At 43.7% G+C, this 19187-nt stretch overlaps 1 protein-coding gene across 1 annotated transcript; it reads left to right on the forward strand.

Annotated features, from left to right (window-relative positions):
• Positions 1-2460: 2460 nt before the first annotated feature.
• On the forward strand, positions 2461-3525 carry LOC138889936 (uncharacterized). The gene has a single exon (XM_070173283.1). The coding sequence runs from the start codon at positions 2461-2463 to the stop codon at positions 3523-3525; it is 1065 nt and encodes a 354-aa protein (XP_070029384.1).
• The last annotated feature ends 15662 nt before the right edge of the window (positions 3526-19187 follow it).

Consider the following 19187-nt stretch of genomic DNA (forward strand, 5'->3'; position numbering starts at 1 on the left):
CTAATATAACTCAACAAACTCAATTATAACACACAAATTTTGTATTTCCAGTTATAAAAAAGATTCTCAATCGAAAAATACCCCAAAAATATAGTATTCTTCAGAGAAATTATATAATACATATGAATATATAAATTATATTAATTAAAAAAGAAACATATGAATACATTCATGGCATATAGCCAGAGAGTGAATACAATGAAATACATAGAATACAACGGGATACATTGAAATACAATGAAAAAAAGACAGTGAATACAATGAAATACATGGAATACAGTGAGATACATTGAATAACAATGAAAAAAAAGACAATGAATACAATGAAATACATAAAAATACAGCGTGATACGTTGAAAATACATTGAAATATATTAACAGAAAATCAAGTTACTCAGCCCCAAAGTCCGCCGTCTTTGTTCAAGAACAAACCCTAATTTCCGACGAATCTGCCGTCGAGCAAAAACCCTGAATATCTGAAAATTCTACTGCGAAAGTGATCTATTCCGAGAGTAAAAATTGTTTACAGTTGGAAGCGAAAGCGAAATGAATCTCTGAATAAGAGTAAGATGCAGTAGCATACTTAATCTCAATCCAGTTGGAAGCAAAGTGATCAAACATGATAATAGGCGAATTTAACTATAATTAGACCCTAAATAACCACCTTCTTGTATAGTTTGGATGATAAAAGTGATAACAAAATGCTCTTATTAGTGTTTTTCATGCTTTGCAGGTTATATATGACTAGAGAAGGCTATGGAGTACTTTTGGGATCAAATATGGAGAAAAAGAGGCCGATCGTAAAATTCCGTCAAGTAAACCACGCGAAACAACTCAAGTCAGAACTGAAAGAGGACTGCCGCGGTTCCACCGCGATCGCGGCAGAACCGCGATAGAAGATGGCTGCAGACAAAGTGAGAATCAGAGAGCATGTTTTGCCGCGGTTTGACCGCGACCGCGGCAACCGCGGCGGAGGCGGAGAACTTCAGGGACTAAAGTGCAAAACACAGGATTTTTAGCCCAAAAGCCTATTTTAAACACTAGACTTTGCCCAAGAGTGACATGTATTGATTTGGAGAGTATTTTTTTGGCAAAGAAAAACAACTGTGAGAGATCACCCAAAACATCTTTCTTCTTTTCTTTGATTTTTCTTGCAAGTTTTATGATGAATATTGTTTTAGTTTATTTATCCATAGTTATGAGTAGCTAAATCCTTTGTCTAAGGTTTTGATGGAACCTATTGGAGGATGAACTTCTTGTTTATGTGAATACGAATTGCTAGTCTCAATCTTTATTTGTTCAACTTTATGCATGTTGTAGTTAATTGACAGGATCCTCAATTAGCTGTGCCTATTTAGTGTGTATAACTCGGGAGAGAGTGCATATTTAGGTTATTGTTGAACAACACCACTCCCAAAGTATAAGAGGGATCTATAACTGCGGGTTTAAAGGCGGGATTAGGGATAACGAAGCCTTGAGTGCAATCTAAAGTGAACCGTGTTAATTGGAGCTAGCTAGTGTATCTCGGGAGAGTGCATTGAGTATATTACTGTGATTACTCGGGAGAGATTTACGGTAAGATGAGCGTTCATGATTGATAGAGAGGTGTTGGTCAATTTGTATGAAGCATAAACAGAAGGGATTCCATCAATAGGGAAGTCATTACCTTAGCGTTTTCTCATTATTGTTTACAACCTTAGCATCCTTAGTTTACAGCTGTTTATTTACTTGCAATTTTAGTTATTAAAGACACCATCAACTGTGATTCAAATGTTTGGGGAAATTGGTTATCAAGAGTTTAGTGGGTCTAAATATAGTGATTGATAGGTTAACTCTCTGTGGATTCGACTCTAGGCAGAATACTCAGGTTATATTTGCAACGTCCGCATGATCCTTTTTATAAGGCATAGTTGGGTGTGATCAAATTTTGGGGTGGACAAAATGGCTCAGAATTCGGGGTGGACGACGAGGAATGCACCTATCACTCCAGTGGTGCACTCACTGCCTTTTGACCCATCAAATTCCATGGCTGAAAATGTGGCGACCCTCTTGACACAGATGAGCATACTCACCAAAAAAGTGGAGGAATCAGGGCAGAAACAACAAGTGCACATTGTAGAAACCAATGGGGGCTTGTGCACATCTTGCATTAGTCAGCCAGTTGGTAATCCTTGGAATGCAGAGCATGATCATCATCATCAGCACCCTGAAGACATGAACTATGTGTCAAACTATGGAGGCCAGAGACAGGGCAATCAGAACTGAGGTCAGCAAACTCAGCAGCCATACAGACCACCTCAACCACAGTACAACGCTGGAAGCATGAGAGGTATGAGACCTCCCAACAATATGGCACCTTATCCAAGGCCACAGGGGTACAACAATCAGCAGTAAGGGTATCCCCCACCTTAGCAACAACATGGTGGAAGGCAAGAAGATGGGTTCACTAGATTTGAAGCAATGATGCAGCAGGTTATTGGGTCCAATGCAAAAATAAATGAAAGAGTAGATGCACATGACGCAACAATCAAAAATATTGAAGTGCAATTGGGCCAAATTTCAATGTCTCTGAACAATCGTCCTCGGGGGACATTACTTGTAGACACCCAGATTAATCCAAAAGATCAGGGCCCAAAGCAGCTGATGGCGGTGAGTCTCCGTAATGGCAGGGATCTAGATGTAAAACAAGAGAGAGCTCGAGAAAATATACAGGCTGAGACATTCATTCCAGTGCCCATTGAGCTGGATGAGTCTACGATACTGACAGTCCAGCCTGCCCAGGAAGAAAATAACATTCAGCAGGAGACCAAGAAAGTAGCTGAGCCAGTTGAAAAGCCAGTAGTTGAAATAGTAGCTGATAAAGAGAAGTCCCAAGTGATTGGGAAGAAGAGACCTCCTGCACCCTTTCCACAAAGGCTGGCCAAGCATCAAAAGGAGGAGCAGTATAAAAAGTTCTTTGAAATGCCCAAACAAATCCAGGTAAATATTCCACTGATTGAAGCTTTAAAGGAGATGTCTGGGTACGCAAAAATGATGAAGGACTTGATGTCCCGGAAATTTGATTTTCAAGACTTGGCTACGGTTACACTTACTCAGATATGTAGTGCAGTGGTGACGCGACCTGTTGCTGAAAAGCTGTCTGATCCAGGTAGCTTTACAATTCCATGCACTATTGGGAATTTCGCCTTTGCTAAGGCGCTCTGTGATTTAGGGGTCAGCATTAATCTTATGCCCCTGGCTATCTATAAGAGGTTGGGCATTGGGAGAGCTAGACCCACCTCCATGTTGTTGCAGTTGGCCGACAGAACTGTGAAGTGTCCATTCGGTATCCTTGATGATGTGCTTATTCAGGTGGGGAAATTTGTGTTCCCTACAGATTTTGTGATCTTGGATTGCAAAGTGGATGAAGATATTCCTATAATCTTAGGAAGACCATTCTTGGCCACGGGGAGAGCTCTGATTGACTGTGAGACTAGGGAGCTCAAAATGAGACTCAATAATGAGGAAATAACATTCAATGTGTAGAAGTCTATGAGGCAACCAAGTGAGTTTGCCAATTGCTTTCTTATTGATGTCGTGGATGTGATTGTAGAGTCTGATGATGAGGTGTTGACAATTGAGGACCCCCTTGCTGCATGTTTGATGAACTTAGATGAAGTGAATGGTGAGGATTTGGCGGAATAGGTGTTGGCATTGGAAGGTAGAGGGTTCTGAGAGAGAAATCTAGAGTTTGAGCCCTTGCACTTAGAAAAGAGAGAAACTCCTCCAGCTAAGCCATCCATTGAAGAATCACCAAAGCTGGAGTTAAAGCCATTGCCAGCCCACCTCAGGTATGAATTTCTGGGACCTGACTCCAGATTACCTGTTATTATCTCATCTAGTTTGTTAGATGTGCAGGTTCAAAAACTTTTACAGGTACTAAAGGAGTGCAAAACTGCCATGGGGTGGACCATGGCAGACATCAGGGGGATCAACCCCGCCTATTGCATGCACAAGATTCTGCTGGAAGAGTGGCACAAACCTTCCAGGGAACATCAGAGGAGGCTGAACCCCAATATGAAGGAAGTGGTGAAGAAGGAGGTGATAAAGTGGTTGGATGCGGAAATTATTTTCCCAATCTCTGACAGCAGCTGGGTGAGCCCAGTGCAATGTGTTCCTAAAAAGGGTGGCATGACGGTTGTGACAAATAAAACAATGAATTGATCTCAACAAGAACCGTCACAGGCTGGAGAATTTGTATAGACTATCGAAAGTTGAATCTAGCCACCCGGAAAGGCCACTTCCCACTTCCCTTCATTGATCAGATGTTGGACAAATTGGCAGGGAGGTCACACTTTTGTTTTCTGGAGGGGTACTCAGGGTACAATCAAATCTCCATTGCACCGGAGGACATAGAGAAGACCTCCTTCACATGCCCGTATGGCATTTATGCCTTTAGACGGATGCCCTTTGACCTATGCAACGCACCTGCCACATTCCAACGGTGCATGATGGCCATATTCACTGATATGGTTGAGGACATAATGGAGGTGTTCATGGATGACTTCTCAGTGGTGGGGAATTCATTTGATAAGTTCCTGATAAATCTGACGTGTGTGCTGTAACGGTGCATCGAAAGTAACTTGGTTCTGAACTGGGAGAAGTGCCATTTTATGGTACAAGAAGGCATAGTCTTGGGGCACCGGGTGTCAAGCAAGGGAATAGAGGTGGATCGCACAAAAGTTGATGTAATAGCAAAGCTGCCTCAACCAACTTCAGTCAAAGCCATCAGAAGCTTCCTTGGACATGCCGGTTTTTACCGGAGGTTCATAAAAGACTTCTCCAAAATCGCCAACCCTCTCTGTAAGTTGTTAGAAAAAGATCACCCGTTTTTGTTTTCTGGTGATTGCAGGGTAGCATTTGAGGAGTTGAAAAAGAGACTGGTCACAACACCCATCATTGTTGCCCCCAACTGGGAGCAATCGTTCGAACTAATGTGTGATGCCAGTGACTATGTAGTGGGAGCAGTGCTGGGCCAGCGGAAAGACAAACTAATGCACCCAATCTACTATGCTATTAGAACGCTGAGTGGAGCCCAGTTGAACTACACTGTGACTGAAAAGGAGATGTTGGCTGTAGTGTTCGCCAAGGTAATTGTATATACTGACCATGCAGCTCTCAGGTACTTAATAGAAAAGAAAGAATCTAAGCCACGCCTGATTCATTGGGTGTTGCTATTGCAAGAGTTCGATCTTGAGATTCGTGACCGTAAGGGCACTGAGAATCAAGTCGCTAATCATCTATCACGATTTGAGGGAGCTGAAAATGTAGTTGAGGTTGAGGAAATACTGGAAACTTTTCCAGACGAGCAGCTGCTCGCCACCACTCATCAGGAAGCGCCATGGTATGCAGACTTTGCTAATTATCTGGCTAGTGGTATAGTTCCTCAAGACCTTTCATCAGTCCAAAGTAAAAGATTTTTTCGTTAAAGTTGCCAGTATTACTGGGATAAACCTTATCTGTTTAGAATATGACTTGATAATATGATCCGGAGATGCGTCCCCGAGATAAAGCAATTTTCTGTTTTGCAGGCTTGTCACGCATCGGCGTATAGTGGACACTTGGGAGGGGTTAGGATAGTGGCAAAGGTGCTAGAGGCTGGATTCTTCTGGCCGATAGTGTTTAAAGATGCGCACCTATGGGTGAAGGGCTACAATGAATGTCAGCGGACCGGGAACATTTCCCGATGCCACGAGATGCCCATGAACCCAATTCAAGAGGTGGAAGTGTTTGACGTCTGGGGGATTGACTTTATGGGTCCCTTCGTCAGCTCTTATGGCAATAAGTACATTATTGTTACTGTAGACTATGTGTCCAAATGGGTGGAAGCTGCATCGTTACCCACCAATGATGCAATAGTGGTGGTGGGATTTCTAAAGAAGAACATATTCACCCGCTTTGGGACACCACGAGCAATTATCAGTGATGGAGGCACTCATTTCTGCAACAGGGCCTTTGAAAAGTTGCTTGCTAAGTACGATGTGCACCACAAGGTGGCTACTCCTTACCACATGCAAACTAGTGGACAGGTTGAAGTGTCCAACAGAGAAATCAAGAGTGTGTTAAACAAAACTGTGAACGCCACAAGAACTGATTGGGCGAGGAAGCTAGATGATGCACTCTGGGCTTACAGAACTGCCTTCAAAACTTCAATTGGTATGTCACCATACAAGTTGGTGTTTGGGAAGGCCTGCCACCTGCCAGTGGAACTTAAACATAAAGCATGGTGGGCATTGAAACAACTGAACTTAGACATGGAAGCTGTGGGCACGTCAAGAGTCACTGAATTGCATGAGCTCGAGGAGTTCAGATATCTTGCTTTTGAGAGCACAAAATTGTACAAGGAGAGAATGAAGAGGCTGCACGACCAGAACATTGTTGAGAGAAATTTCAAACTCAGGGACATGGTATTGCTATACAACTCAAGACTACGTCTGTTCCCAGGTAAACTTAAGTCACGTTGGTCTGGACCATTTCGAGTAGTTGAAGTTTTCCCTTCAGGAGCTGTTGAGATTGCCACAGAGAATGACTCTCGTACATTCAGAGTCAATGGTCAAAGATTGAAGCCATACGTGGGCATGAACAAGAAAAAGGAAGTGTCTGAGCTGCACCTGACTGAACCACAGAGGTCGAGCGAGCCTTAAATGCGCACATCCTGCGTCGTGCCGCGACGTTAAATTAGGCGCTGCGTGGGAGGCAACCCACGAAATTGTTGTAAGTGTAACACATTATATGTTTAAAAAAAATCAGACAACTGCCCAGACCGCGGTCAAACCGTGGTCAGAGACCCCCTCTGAACTTCGTTCACTGCGTTTCCACCGCGACCGCGGTGGGAACCCCTCTCTGAACTTCATCTACCGCGGTTCAACCGCGACCGCGACAGACCCCGTCGGGCCCAGGTATGCATAAAGTTTTTTAATTCACCCCCCCTTCTAATTCACCTAACCCTGCACCCACCCCAAAATAATTATTCCCCCTCCCTATTCAGAAACAGAACGCCCCCTCCCCCAAAATAAAACCCAAATCCTCTCTTCTCTTTCTCTCTCAAATCCCTCTCTCACTCCCAAAAACCGCCATTGTTATCTTCTCCACACCTCCTCTCGCCACTACCCACCCCTTCCAACCTTCATCAAGTAAGTGTTCTCTTCTTTTTGATTCTATTTCTTCTTCTAATTAGTGTAATTTAGTCTAAACTAGTTTAGTTAAATCCTAGGTAGGAATAGTGTAGATTTTCTTTCAATTTTTGCTTCTTCTCTATTTTTATTGCTGTATTTGCTTCTTGTTGATTTGTTTGGTGCTAAAATGGTTGGGTCTTTCTTATACTTCGATTGTGGGGGTTGTTTAGATGATTTGGAGGCCTAGAAATAATTTTTGCGGTGTAGTTTGGTGGAGGGCCCTTTTTGGCCGAAAATTTTGGGGCTTGTGGTGCTATTTTGAGGCATTTTGTGTCTATCCTAGGTTGTGGTGGTGTTGTATTTGGTGAATGGTAGTGTTATATTTAACGTGAATCACTTGAGGAAGTAAGTGTGGGGTGTTGTATGCCAGAATTTGTAAGAAAGTTGTGGGGCCATTATGGAGGTTGTAACCTGGAACACCTCACTAGTTGGAGGTTTGGCATAGTGTATGAATGGAATAAATGGGGGATATTATTTGGTGCCATCGGGTGGTGAAGTCTGAGTAACCATTCGGCTGGCACATGTAGGATATATTTGATGGTTCTCTTGTATTCTTTGCAGGTCATATGGCTCATAAGAAGCAAAAGAGATCGGCAGGCACGTCCCAATAGCCTACATATGATGCCTCAAGGTTCGAATCAGAATTGGCAGAGGACGACTTTCATGCCAAGGCCTCAAAGATCTTCATCCTTGAGATTCCGATTGACAGGGCAGCCCTCCGTGCAGAAAAGAAGGAGATGTATGAGGAAATCCGGCGGAGGGAAATGGAGTTCTTATTTGATAAACCTGAAACGGTAAACAAGATGCTTGTAAGAGAGTTCTACGCGAACTGCCCATCACATACGTTGCGGGAGGTGACTGTGCGGGGCAAATGGGTAGATGCCTCAGTTGAAACTATTCAACAGGTGTTGCGGCTGCCCCGGTTTACTGGTGACGTCGACTATTACCAGAACGCACCAAGAGTCACTTGGGATATTATGACTGATGCACTCTACGTAGGGGCAACTAATCTGGATACGTGACAATATCACCCTGAACTCCAATTCATTCACCCATTTGTCTAAGTGTTGGCTCACTGTCATTTGCAGCCGGTTCTTGCCCTCAGGCAACACGACTGACGTGAACTTCCAAAGAGCCTTCTTGACGTGGTTCTTCGTCACAAAGAAAGATTTTGATGCGGCAAGACTTATTGGTGATGAAATGATCATACGGTCCCGGCTGAGGTCAAAGGGATTCTACTTCCCCTCCCTGGTGACTACATTGTGCCTGCTGAAGAATGTCCCCACCAATCCTACTGATGGAGAGTTGCCCCCTAAAGAAGCTTTCAAAGCTTCGGTCATCAGAGTGGGCAGGAGTACGCGCACCACCTTCAGATCGATGATGAGGATGATGACCCGGTTCCCATGGCACCATCCAAGAGATCCTATGACAGTGCCGGACCCTCTCGGCGCCCCCATGCTGGGGCTGGCTTATCCAGCTCATAGTCCACCCAGCCTATGTTGCGTACTATGGAGGAAGAGGTCTCGGATCTTCGCACCTTGGTGGAGGGTCTACACACGCGCATGGATGCCATGTCTCAGCGGCAAACCAGGTCTGAGAGCCGGTTTATGTCCTGGTTTCGTGCTTTGGGGAGAGCTTGCCATGTGGACCCCAGAACCATCTCCGACTCTGATTGAGGCTCAGGGAAGTTTTCTTACCCTTCTGCTCGTTATTTTTGATATGACATGGGGACATGCCATAATTTTTAAGTGTGGGGTGGGAGACTTGCTCGGGTAATGTATTGTAGTGTATATAGACATGGTGTAGGTTATAGTATTTGATTGGTGTTGTTGTGTATAATTAACTGTACTCACATTAGAAGTAACTGACTTGGCCCAACGACGGACACTTGTTGACGGGTCTTTTGAGGGTCAAAGTCGGATTTTAAAAAAATGTAGAGGACTCTTCCTGAGGACGGACCACTTGGACAGTACTCTTGAGGGAAGTAGTCCATGTAGTTTCTTTATTTTATTTTCTTTTTTTCTTTTTTTAGGTAGAGTAGTAATTTTCCCTTGGTTTTTCTTTTGACAATGGTTCTTTTTCAAGGGCTTTTCTTGAACCATGTTAGGTAGATTTTTTGTTTGTAGTTTTAGGACCAAAATGGGTGAAGGCTAGAATGCAACCCTTGATGTACACACCTGAGAATAACAAAAGCGACGTCTAGGCTCGTTTGTAGACTCGTAAATCTATGCCTTAATTTTGCACATCCTGTCTTGCTTGAACGTTGGTATGAGTGTGTTGATAAACTGATTCATAATGAGTTACATGCCAAGTGTGTGTGAGCTATTACTTGTATTCTGTACTTGCATGTGATACCTAGAACTTGCCATGTGTGTTTGCAAAGCGAAATAGAAGTTGTTTGGTTTTAGGGATGATTGAGGCATTTCTTTGTGTAGCCTGTATATTTGTGAATCCACCTGTATATATTGCCATAGTTAACCCCATTGAGCCTGAAGCATGTTCTTTGATAACCCTATAATGATCTATATCCCTGTGTTTGAATAGTTTGACTGTTTGAACCTGTACCTCCTAGAAGCACTTGGATTACTAAAGAACATACAAAAGTCAAAGTGTGGGATGGTAAGGAAGTAGGAAAAAAGGGGAATCAGGAAAGAAATACTTGAATGGTGCAATGGATTTGTAAAAGAAAGAAGAAAAAAATAAAAGAATGAAGAAAACAAAACAAAAAGAAAGAAAAAAAAAGAAGAAAAAAAAATAGTTGCACCTAAAGAAAAGTGGGGGTCACCTATGAACTAAAATGTGGAAGAACGAGTGGGCTGAGCATGAAAATTGAAATAAAAGGAAGTGTATATTAAAAGTGCTTAGGGAGGTTAGTCACTATATCCAAATATATCCTACCCATCCCTTAGCCTACATTACAACCAAATAAATACCTCTTGATCTTTGACTGAATAGCTCGATTAGTAGAGTACTACACTAGGGGCAAGCTTATGGTGTGTCTGTGTGGCATGTGAATGTTCTTTGCTGGGAGTGAGTGAATTTTTCCTATCTTTGGTTCCTTGTTGCTTGAATTTTATGTGTGTGGAACTTCTCTCAGAATTATGATGTGAGGGCATGTGACTCAGGAAGAAAAAAAATGAGTTGTCACCTCTGTTAGAGTAACTAGAGTGAGCATGAGTGCGTCATGGTGTTAGAGTCTTCATCTGAGGCGTGACTGTTGCACTGCTTAGGTTGTTCCTTCATAATGGCGGGTGTGGCATAAAAAAAATAAAAAATTGGGTAATACATTGAACGATTAGGCCTAGAAGTGTGGTTTAACTTGCTCGAGGACGAGCAAAGGTTTAAGTGTGGGGTGTTGATAATAGGTGAATTTAACTATAATTAGGCCCTAAATAACCACCTTCTTGTATAGTTTGGATGATAAAAGTGATAACAAAATGCTCTTATTAGTGTTTTTCATGTTTTGCAGGTTATAAATGACCAGAGAAGGCTATGAAGTACTTTTGGGATCAAATATGGAGAAAAAGAGGCCGATTGTAAAATTCCGTTAAGTAAACCACGCGAAGCAGCTCAAGTCAAAACTGAAAGAGGACTGCCGCGGTTCCACCGCGACCGCAGCAGAACCGCGGTAGAAGATGGCTGCAGACAAAGTGAGAATCAGAGAGCATGTTTGGCCGCGGTTTGACCGCGACCGCGGCAGAACCGCGGCGGAGGCGGAGAACTTCAGGGACTAAAGTGCAAACACGGAATTTTTAGCCCAAAACCCTATTTTAAACACTAGACTTCGCCCAAGAGAGGCATGTATTGATTTGGAGAGTATTTGTTTGGCAAGGAAAAACAATTGTGAGAGATCACCCAAATCATCTTTCTTCTTTTCTTTGATTTTTCTTGCAAGTTTTATGATTAATATTGTTTTAGTTTGTTTACCCATAGTTATGAGTAGCTAAATCCTTTGTCTAAGATTTTGATGGAACCTATTGGGGGATGAACATCTTGTTTATGTGAATACGAATTGCTAGTCTCAATCTTTATTTGTTCAACTTTGTGCGTGTTGTAGTTAATTGACAGGATCCTCAATTAGCTATGCCTATTTAGTATGTATACCTCGGGAGAGAGTGCATATTTAGGTTATTGTTGAACAACACCACTCCCAAAGTATAAGAGGGATCTATAACTGCGGGTTTAAAGGCAGGATTAGGGATAACGAAGCCTTGAGTGCAATCTAAAGTGAACCGTGTTAATTGGAGCTAGCTAGTGTATCTCGGGAGAGTGCATTGAGTATATTACTGTGATTACTCGGGAGAGATTTACGGTAAGATGAGCGTTCATGATTGATAGAGAGGTGTTGGTTAATTTGTATGAAGCATAAACAGAAGGGATTCCATCAATAGGGGAAGTCATTACCTTAGCGTTTTCTCATTATTGTTTACAACCTTAGCATCCTTAGTTTACATCTGTTTATTTACTTGCAATTTTAGTTATTAAAGACACCATCAACTGTGATTCAAACGTTTGGGAAAATTAGTTCTCAAGAGTTTAGTGGGTCTAAAGATAGTGATTGATAGGTTAACTCTCTGTGGATTCGACTCTGGGCAGAATACTCAGGTTATATTTGCAACGTCCGCAGGGTCCTTTTTATAAGGCATAGTTGGGCGTGATCAAATTTTAGCATCGTTGCCGGGGAGTTAACGGAATTATCAATTACCATTGATAGAAATACAAAAACTCTTAGTGTAGTCAGTTTTCTCTACACCAAATTTTTGATTGAAATTTTTGACGGTTGTTGGCGTGGTTGCACAGGTGTATGCCTAGAAACTCTACGAGGACTGGAGAACTACTTGAAGGACTCTCAGACCCCAAGAAAACATTCCGGATATTGAACCGTGCCAACAAAAGACTTCAACAACCTCATCAAACACACAAACTCGAAATTGACATGGGTGACGTAGACAACGTCAACGGAAACGTCAGAGATATGGCACCTCCTGTGCCTGAGGCTGCACTATATGACTGGGCACAACCCACAACTGACAATCTGGCCACTGCCATTGTTGTGCCCGCGATACAAGCTGAATCGTTCCAGATCACGAACAACATGCTCCACTTGCTGCAAAACAAGGGACTATTTTCTGGGACACTAGCCTAAGATCCTCAGCAGCACTTGAAGAACTTCCTGTCGATTTGCAAAACTCAAAGGCAACCCAACGTAACTCCGGAAGCAATCAGGCTGTTATTATTTACATTCTCAGTGACAGGAGCTGCTCAGGTCTGGCTAAATTCACTCCCCATAAACTCTATAGAAACTTGGGATGAGTTAGTCAAGCAATTTCACATCAAGCTCCACCCGCCCAACAAAACAGCTCAACAAATTGATGAGATCATGAGCTTTAAACAGAAACCAATGGAGACACTGCATGAGACATGGAGTCGGTTTAAAGGAATGTTGGTTATAGGTCCACACCATGGTATTCTAGATCAGATGTTGGGACAAAGGTTTTACATGGGACTATCAGATAGCATGAAGAACATTGTAGATGCTTCAGCTGGTGGGGCATTTTTGAGCAAAACTTGGAGAGAAGGTCAGAGTCTGCTTGACAAAATGGCTCAGAATTCGGGGTGGACGACGAGGAATGCACCTATCACTCTAGTGGTGCACTCAGTGCCTTTTGACCCATCAAATTCCATGGCTGAAAATGTGGCGACCCTCTTGACACAGATGAGCGTACTCACCAAAAAGGTGGAGGAAATAGGGTAGAAACAGCAAGAGCACATTGTAGATACTACCAATGGGGGCTTGTGCACATCTTGCATTAGTCAGCCAGTTGGTAATCCTTGGAATGCAGAGCATGATCATCATCATCAGCACCCTGAAGACATGAACTATGTGTCAAACTATGGAGGCCAGAGATAGGGCAATCAAAACTGGGGTCAGCAAACTCAGCAGCCATACAGACCACCTCAGCCACAGTACAACGCTGGAAGCATGGGAGGTATGAGACCTACCAACAATATGGCACCTTATCCAAGGCCACAGGGGTACAACAATCAGCAGCAAGGGTATCCCCTACCTCAGCAATAGCATGGTGGAAGGCAAGAAGATGGGTTCACTAGACTTGAAGCAATGATGCAGCAGGTTATTGAGTCCAATGCAAAAATAAATGAAAGAGTAGATGCACATGCAGCAATCAAAAATATTAAAGTGCAATTGGGCCAAATTTCAATGTCTCTGAACAATCGTCCTCAAGGGACATTACCTGTAGACACCCAGATTAATCCAAAAGATCAGGGCCCAAAGCAGCTGATGGCGGTGAGTCTCCGTAATGGCAGGGATCTAGATGTAGAACATGAGAGAGTTCGAGAAAATATACAGGCTGAGACATTCATTCCAGTGCCCATTGAGCTGGATGAGTGTACGATACTAACAGTCCAGCCAGCCCAGGAAGAAAAGAACATTCAGCAGGAGGCCGAGAAAGTAGCTGAGCCAGTTAAAGAGCCAGTAGTTGAAATAGTAGCTGATAAAGAGAAGTCCCAAGTGATTGGGAAGAAGAGACCTCCTGCACCCTTTCCACAGAGGCTGGCCAATCATCAAAAGGAGGAGCAGTATAAAAAGTTCTTTGAAATGCTCAAACAAATCCAGGTAAATATTCCACTAATTGAAGCTTTAAAGGAGATGTCTGGGTACGCAAAAATGATGAAGGACTTGATGTCCCGGAAATTTGATTTTCAAGACTTGGCTACGGTTACACTTACTCAGACCTGTAGTGCAGTGGTGACGAGACCTATTGCTGAAAAGCTGTCTGATCCAGGTAGCTTTACAATTCCATGCACTATTGGGAATTTCGCCTTTGCTAAGGCGCTCTGTGATTTATGGGCCAGCATTAATCTTATGCCCCTGGCTATCTATAAGAGGTTGGGCATTGGGAGAGCTAGACCCACCTCCATGTTGTTGCAGTTGGCCGACAGAACTGTGAAGCGTCCATTTGGTATCCTTGATGATGTGCTTATTCAGGTGGGGAAATTTGTGTTCCCTGCAGATTTTGTGATCTTGGATTGCAAAGTGGATGAAGAGATTCCTATAATCTTAGGAAGACCATTCTTGGCCACGGGGAGAGCTCTGATTGATTGTGAGACTGGGGAGATCAAAATGAGACTCAATGATGAGGAAATAACATTCAATGTGCAGAAGTCTATGAGGCAACCAAGCAAGTTCGCCAATTGCTCTCTTATTGATGTCGTGGATGTGTTTGTAGAGTCTGATGATGAGGTGTTGACAATTGAGGACCCCCTTGCTGCATGTTTGATGAACTTAGATGAAGTGAATGGTGAGGATTTGGCAGAATGGGTTTTGGCATTGGAAGGTAGAGGGTTCTGGGAGAGAAATCTAGAGTTTGAGCTCTTACACTTAGAAAAGAGAGAAACTCCTCCAGCTAAGCCATCCATTGAAGAACCACCAAAGCTGGAGTTAAAGCCATTGCCAGCCCACCTCAGGTATGAATTTCTGGGACCTGACTCCACATTACCTGTTATTATCTCATCTAGTTTGTTAGATGTGCAGGTTCAAAAACTTTTATAGGTACTAAAGGAGTGCAAAACTGCCATAGGGTGGACCATGGCAGACATCAGGGGGATCAGCCTCGCCTATTGCATGCACAAGATTCTGCTGGAAGAGGGGCACAAACCTTCCAGGGAACATCAGAGGAGGCTGAACCCCAATATGAAGGAAGTGGTGAAGAAGGAGGTGATAAAGTGGTTGGATGCAGAAATTATTTCCCAATCTCTGACAGCAGCTGGGTGAGCCCAGTGCAATGTGTTCCTAAAAAGGGTGGCATGATGGTTGTGACAAATGACAACAATGAATTGATCTCAACAAGAACCGTCACAAGCTGGAGAATTTGTATGGACTATCGAAAGTTGAATCTAGCCACCCGGAAAGACCACTTCCCACTTCCCTTCATTGATCAGATGTTGGAAAAATTGGCAGGGAGGTCATACTTCTGTTTTCTGGATGGGTAGTCAGGGTACAATCAAATCTCCATTGCACCTGAGGACAGAGAGAAGACCTCCTTCGCATGCCCTTATGGCATTTATGCCTTTAGACGGATGCCCTTTGGCCTATGCAATGCACCTGCCACATTCCAACGGTGCATGATGGCCATATTCACTGACATGGTTGAGGACATAATGGAGGTGTTCATGGATGACTTCTCAGTGGTGGGGAATTCATTTGATGAGTGCCTGATAAATCTGACGCGTGTGCTGAAACGGTGCATCGAGACTAACTTGGTTCTGAACTGGGAGAAGTGCCATTTCATGGTACAAGAAGGCATAGTCTTGGGGCACGGGGTGTCAAGCAAGGGAATAGAGGTGGATCGCACGAAAGTTGATGTAATAGCAAAGCTGCCTCCACCAACTTCAGTCAAAGCCATCAGAAGCTTCCTTGGACATGTCGGTTTTTACCGGAGGTTCATAAAAGACTTCTCCAAAATCGCCAACCCTCTCTGTAAGTTGTTAGAAAAAGATCACCCGTTTTTGTTTTCTGGTGATTGCAGGGTAGCATTTGAGGAGTTGAAAAAGAGACTGGTCACAACACCCATCATTGTTGCCCCCAACTAGGAGCAACCGTTCGAACTAATGTGTGATGCCAGTGACTATGCAGTGGGAGCAGTGCTGGGCCAGCGGAAAGACAAACTGATGCACCCAATCTACTATGCTAGTAGAACGCTGAGTGGAGCCCAGTTGAACTACACTGTGACTGAAAAGGAGATGTTGGCTATTGTGTTCGCGTGTGACAAGTTCTGATCCTACCTGATAGGGTCCAAGGTAATTGTATATACTGACCATGCAGCTCTCAGGTACTTAATAGAAAAGAAAGAATCTAAGCCACGCCTGATTCGTTGGGTGTTGCTATTGCAAGAGTTCGATCTTAAGATTCGTGACCGTAAGGGCACTGAGAATCAAGTCGTTGATCATCTATCACGACTTGAGGGAGCTGAAAATCTAGTTGAGGTTGAGAAAATACTGGAAACTTTTCCAGACGAGCAGCTGCTCGCCACCACTCATCAGGAAGCGCCATGGTATACAGACTTTGCTAATTACCTGGCCAGTGGTATAGTTCCTCACGACCTTTCATCGGTCCAAAGGAAAAGATTTTTTCGTTAAAGCCGCAAGTATTACTGGGATGAGCCTTATCTGTTTAGAATATGCCTTGATAATATGATCCGGAGATGCGTCCCCGAGATAGAGCAATTTTCTGTTTTGCAGGCTTGTCACGCATCGGCGTATGGTGGACACTTTGGAGGGGTTAGGACAGCGACAAAGGTGCTAGAGGCTGGATTCTTCTGGCCGACAGTGTTTAAAGATGTGCACCTATGGGTGAAGGGCTGCAATGAATGTCAGTGGACCGGGAACATTTCTCGACGCCACAAAATGCCCATGAGCCCAATTCAAGAGGTGGAAATGTTTGACGTCTGGGGGATTGACTTCATGGGTCCCTTCGTCAGCTCCTATGGCAATAAGTACATTATTGTTGTTGTAGACTATGTGTCCAAATGGGTGGAAGCTGCGGCGTTACCCACCAATGATGCAAAAGTGGTGGTGGGATTTCTAAAGAAGAACATATTCACCCGCTTTGGGACACCTCGAGCGATTATCAGTGATGGAGGCACTCATTTCAGCAACAGTGCCTTTGAAAAGTTGCTTCCTAAGTACGATGTGTGCCACAAGGTGGCTACTCCTTACCACCCGCAAACTAGTGGACAGGTTGAAGTGTCCAACAGAGAAATCAAGAGTGTGTTAACCAAAACTGTGAACGCCACAAGAACTGATTGGGCGAGGAAGCTAGATGATGCACTCTGGGCTTACAGAGCTGCCTTCAAAACTCCAATTGGTATGTCACCATACAAGTTGGTGTTTGGGAAGGCCTGCCACCTGCCAGTGGAACTTAAACATAAAGCGTGGTAGGCATTGAAACAGCTGAACTTAGACATAAAAGCTGCAGGCACGTCAAGAGTCACTGAATTGCATGAGCTCGAGGAGTTCAGATATCTTGCTTTTGAGAGCACAAAATTGTACAAGGAGAGAATGAAGAGGCTGCACGACCAGAACATTGTTGAGAGAAATTTCAAACCCGGGGACATGGTATTGCTATACAACTCAAGACTACGTCTGTTCCCAGGTAAACTTAAGTCACGATGGTCTGGACCATTTCGAGTAGTTGAAGTTTTCCCTTCAGGAGCTGTTGAGATTGCCACAGAGAATGACTCTCGTACATTAAGAGTCAATGGTCAAAGATTGAAGCCATACGTGGGCATGAGCGAAAAGGAAGTGTCTGAGCTGCACCTGATTGAACTACAGAGGTCGAGCGAGCCTTAAATACGCACATCCTACGTCGTGCCATGACGTTAAATCAGGCGCTGCATGGGAGGCAACCTACAAAATTGTTGTAAGTGTAACACATTATATGTTTAAAAAAAATTTAGACAACTACCCAGACCGCGGTTCCACCGCAGTCAAACCGCAGTCAGAGACCCCCTCTAAACTTCGTTCACCGCGTTTCCACCGCGAACGCGGTAGAACCGCAGTGGGAACCCCTCTCTGAACTTCGTCTACCGCGGTTCAACCGCGACCGCGGCAGACCCTGTCGGGCCCAGGTATGCAGAAATTTTTTTAATTCACCCCCCTTTCTAATTCACCTAACCCTGCACCCACCCCAAAACAATTATTCCCCCTCCCTCCCCCAAAATAAAACCCAAATCCTCTCTTCTCTTTCTCTCTCAAATCCCTCCCTTGCTCCAAAAAACCGCCATTGTTATCTTCTCCACTCCTCCTCTTACCACTACCCACCCCTTTCAACCTTCATCAAGTAAGTGTTCTCTTCTTTTTGATTTTATTTCTTCTTCTAATTAGTGTAATTTAGTCTAAACTAGTTTAGTTAAACCCTAGGTAGGAATAGCGTAGATTTTCTTTCAATTTTTGCTTCTTCTTTGTTTTTATTGTTGTATTTGCTTCTTGTGGATTTGTTTGATGCTAAAATGGCTGGGTATTTCTTATACTTCGATTGTGGGGGTTGTTTAGATGATTTGGAGGCCTAAAAATAATTTTTGCGGTGTAGTTTGGTGGAGGGCCCTTTTTGGCCGAAAAATTTGGGGCTTGTGGTGCTATTTTGAGGCATTTTGTGCTTATCCTAGGTTGTGGTGGTGTTGTATTTGGTGAATGGTGGTGTTATATTTAAGGTGAATCACTTGAGGGAGTAAGTGTGTGGTGTTGTATGCCAGAATTTGTAAGAAAGTTGTGGGGCCATTGTGGAGGTTGTAACCTGGAACACCTCACTAGTTGGGGGTTTGGCATAGTGTATGAATAGAATAAATGGTGGATATTATTTGGTGCCATCGGGTGGTGAAGTCTGAGTAACCATCCGGCTGGCACATGTAGGATATATTTGATGGTTCTCTTGTATTCTTTGCAGGTCATATGACTCGTAAGAAGCAAAAGAGATCGGCAGGCACGTACCAACAGCCTACATATGATGCCTCAAGGTTCGAATCAGAATTGGCAGAGGACGACTTTCATGCCAAGGCCTCAAAGAGCTTCATCCCTGAGATTCCGATTGATAGGGCAGCCCTTCGTGCAGAAAAGGAGGAGATGTATGAGGAAATCCGGCGGAGGGAAATGGAGTTTTTATTTGATGAACCTGAAACAGTAAACAAGATGCTTGTAAGAGAGTTCTACGCGAACTGCCCATCACATACGTTGCGGGAGGTAACTGTGCAGCGCAAATGGGTAGATGTCTTAGTTGAAACTATTCAATAGGTGTTGCGGCTGCCCCGGTTTACTGGTGACGTCGACTATTAGCAGGACGCACCAGGAGTCACTTGGGATATTATGACTGATGCACTCTGCGCAGGGGGGAAACCAATCTGGATACGTGACCATATCACCCTGAACTCAAATTCATTCACCCATTTGGCTAAGTGT

The sequence above is a fragment of the Nicotiana sylvestris genome, chromosome 4 (genome assembly GCF_000393655.2).
Source record: "Nicotiana sylvestris chromosome 4, ASM39365v2, whole genome shotgun sequence".
NCBI classification, from domain to species: domain Eukaryota; kingdom Viridiplantae; phylum Streptophyta; class Magnoliopsida; order Solanales; family Solanaceae; genus Nicotiana; species Nicotiana sylvestris.

Excerpts from the sequence above, each read along its gene's own strand:
- LOC138889936 (XM_070173283.1), top strand. The coding sequence starts at position 2,461 with ATGATGCAGCAGGTTATTGGGTCCAATGCAAAAATAAATGAAAGAGTA.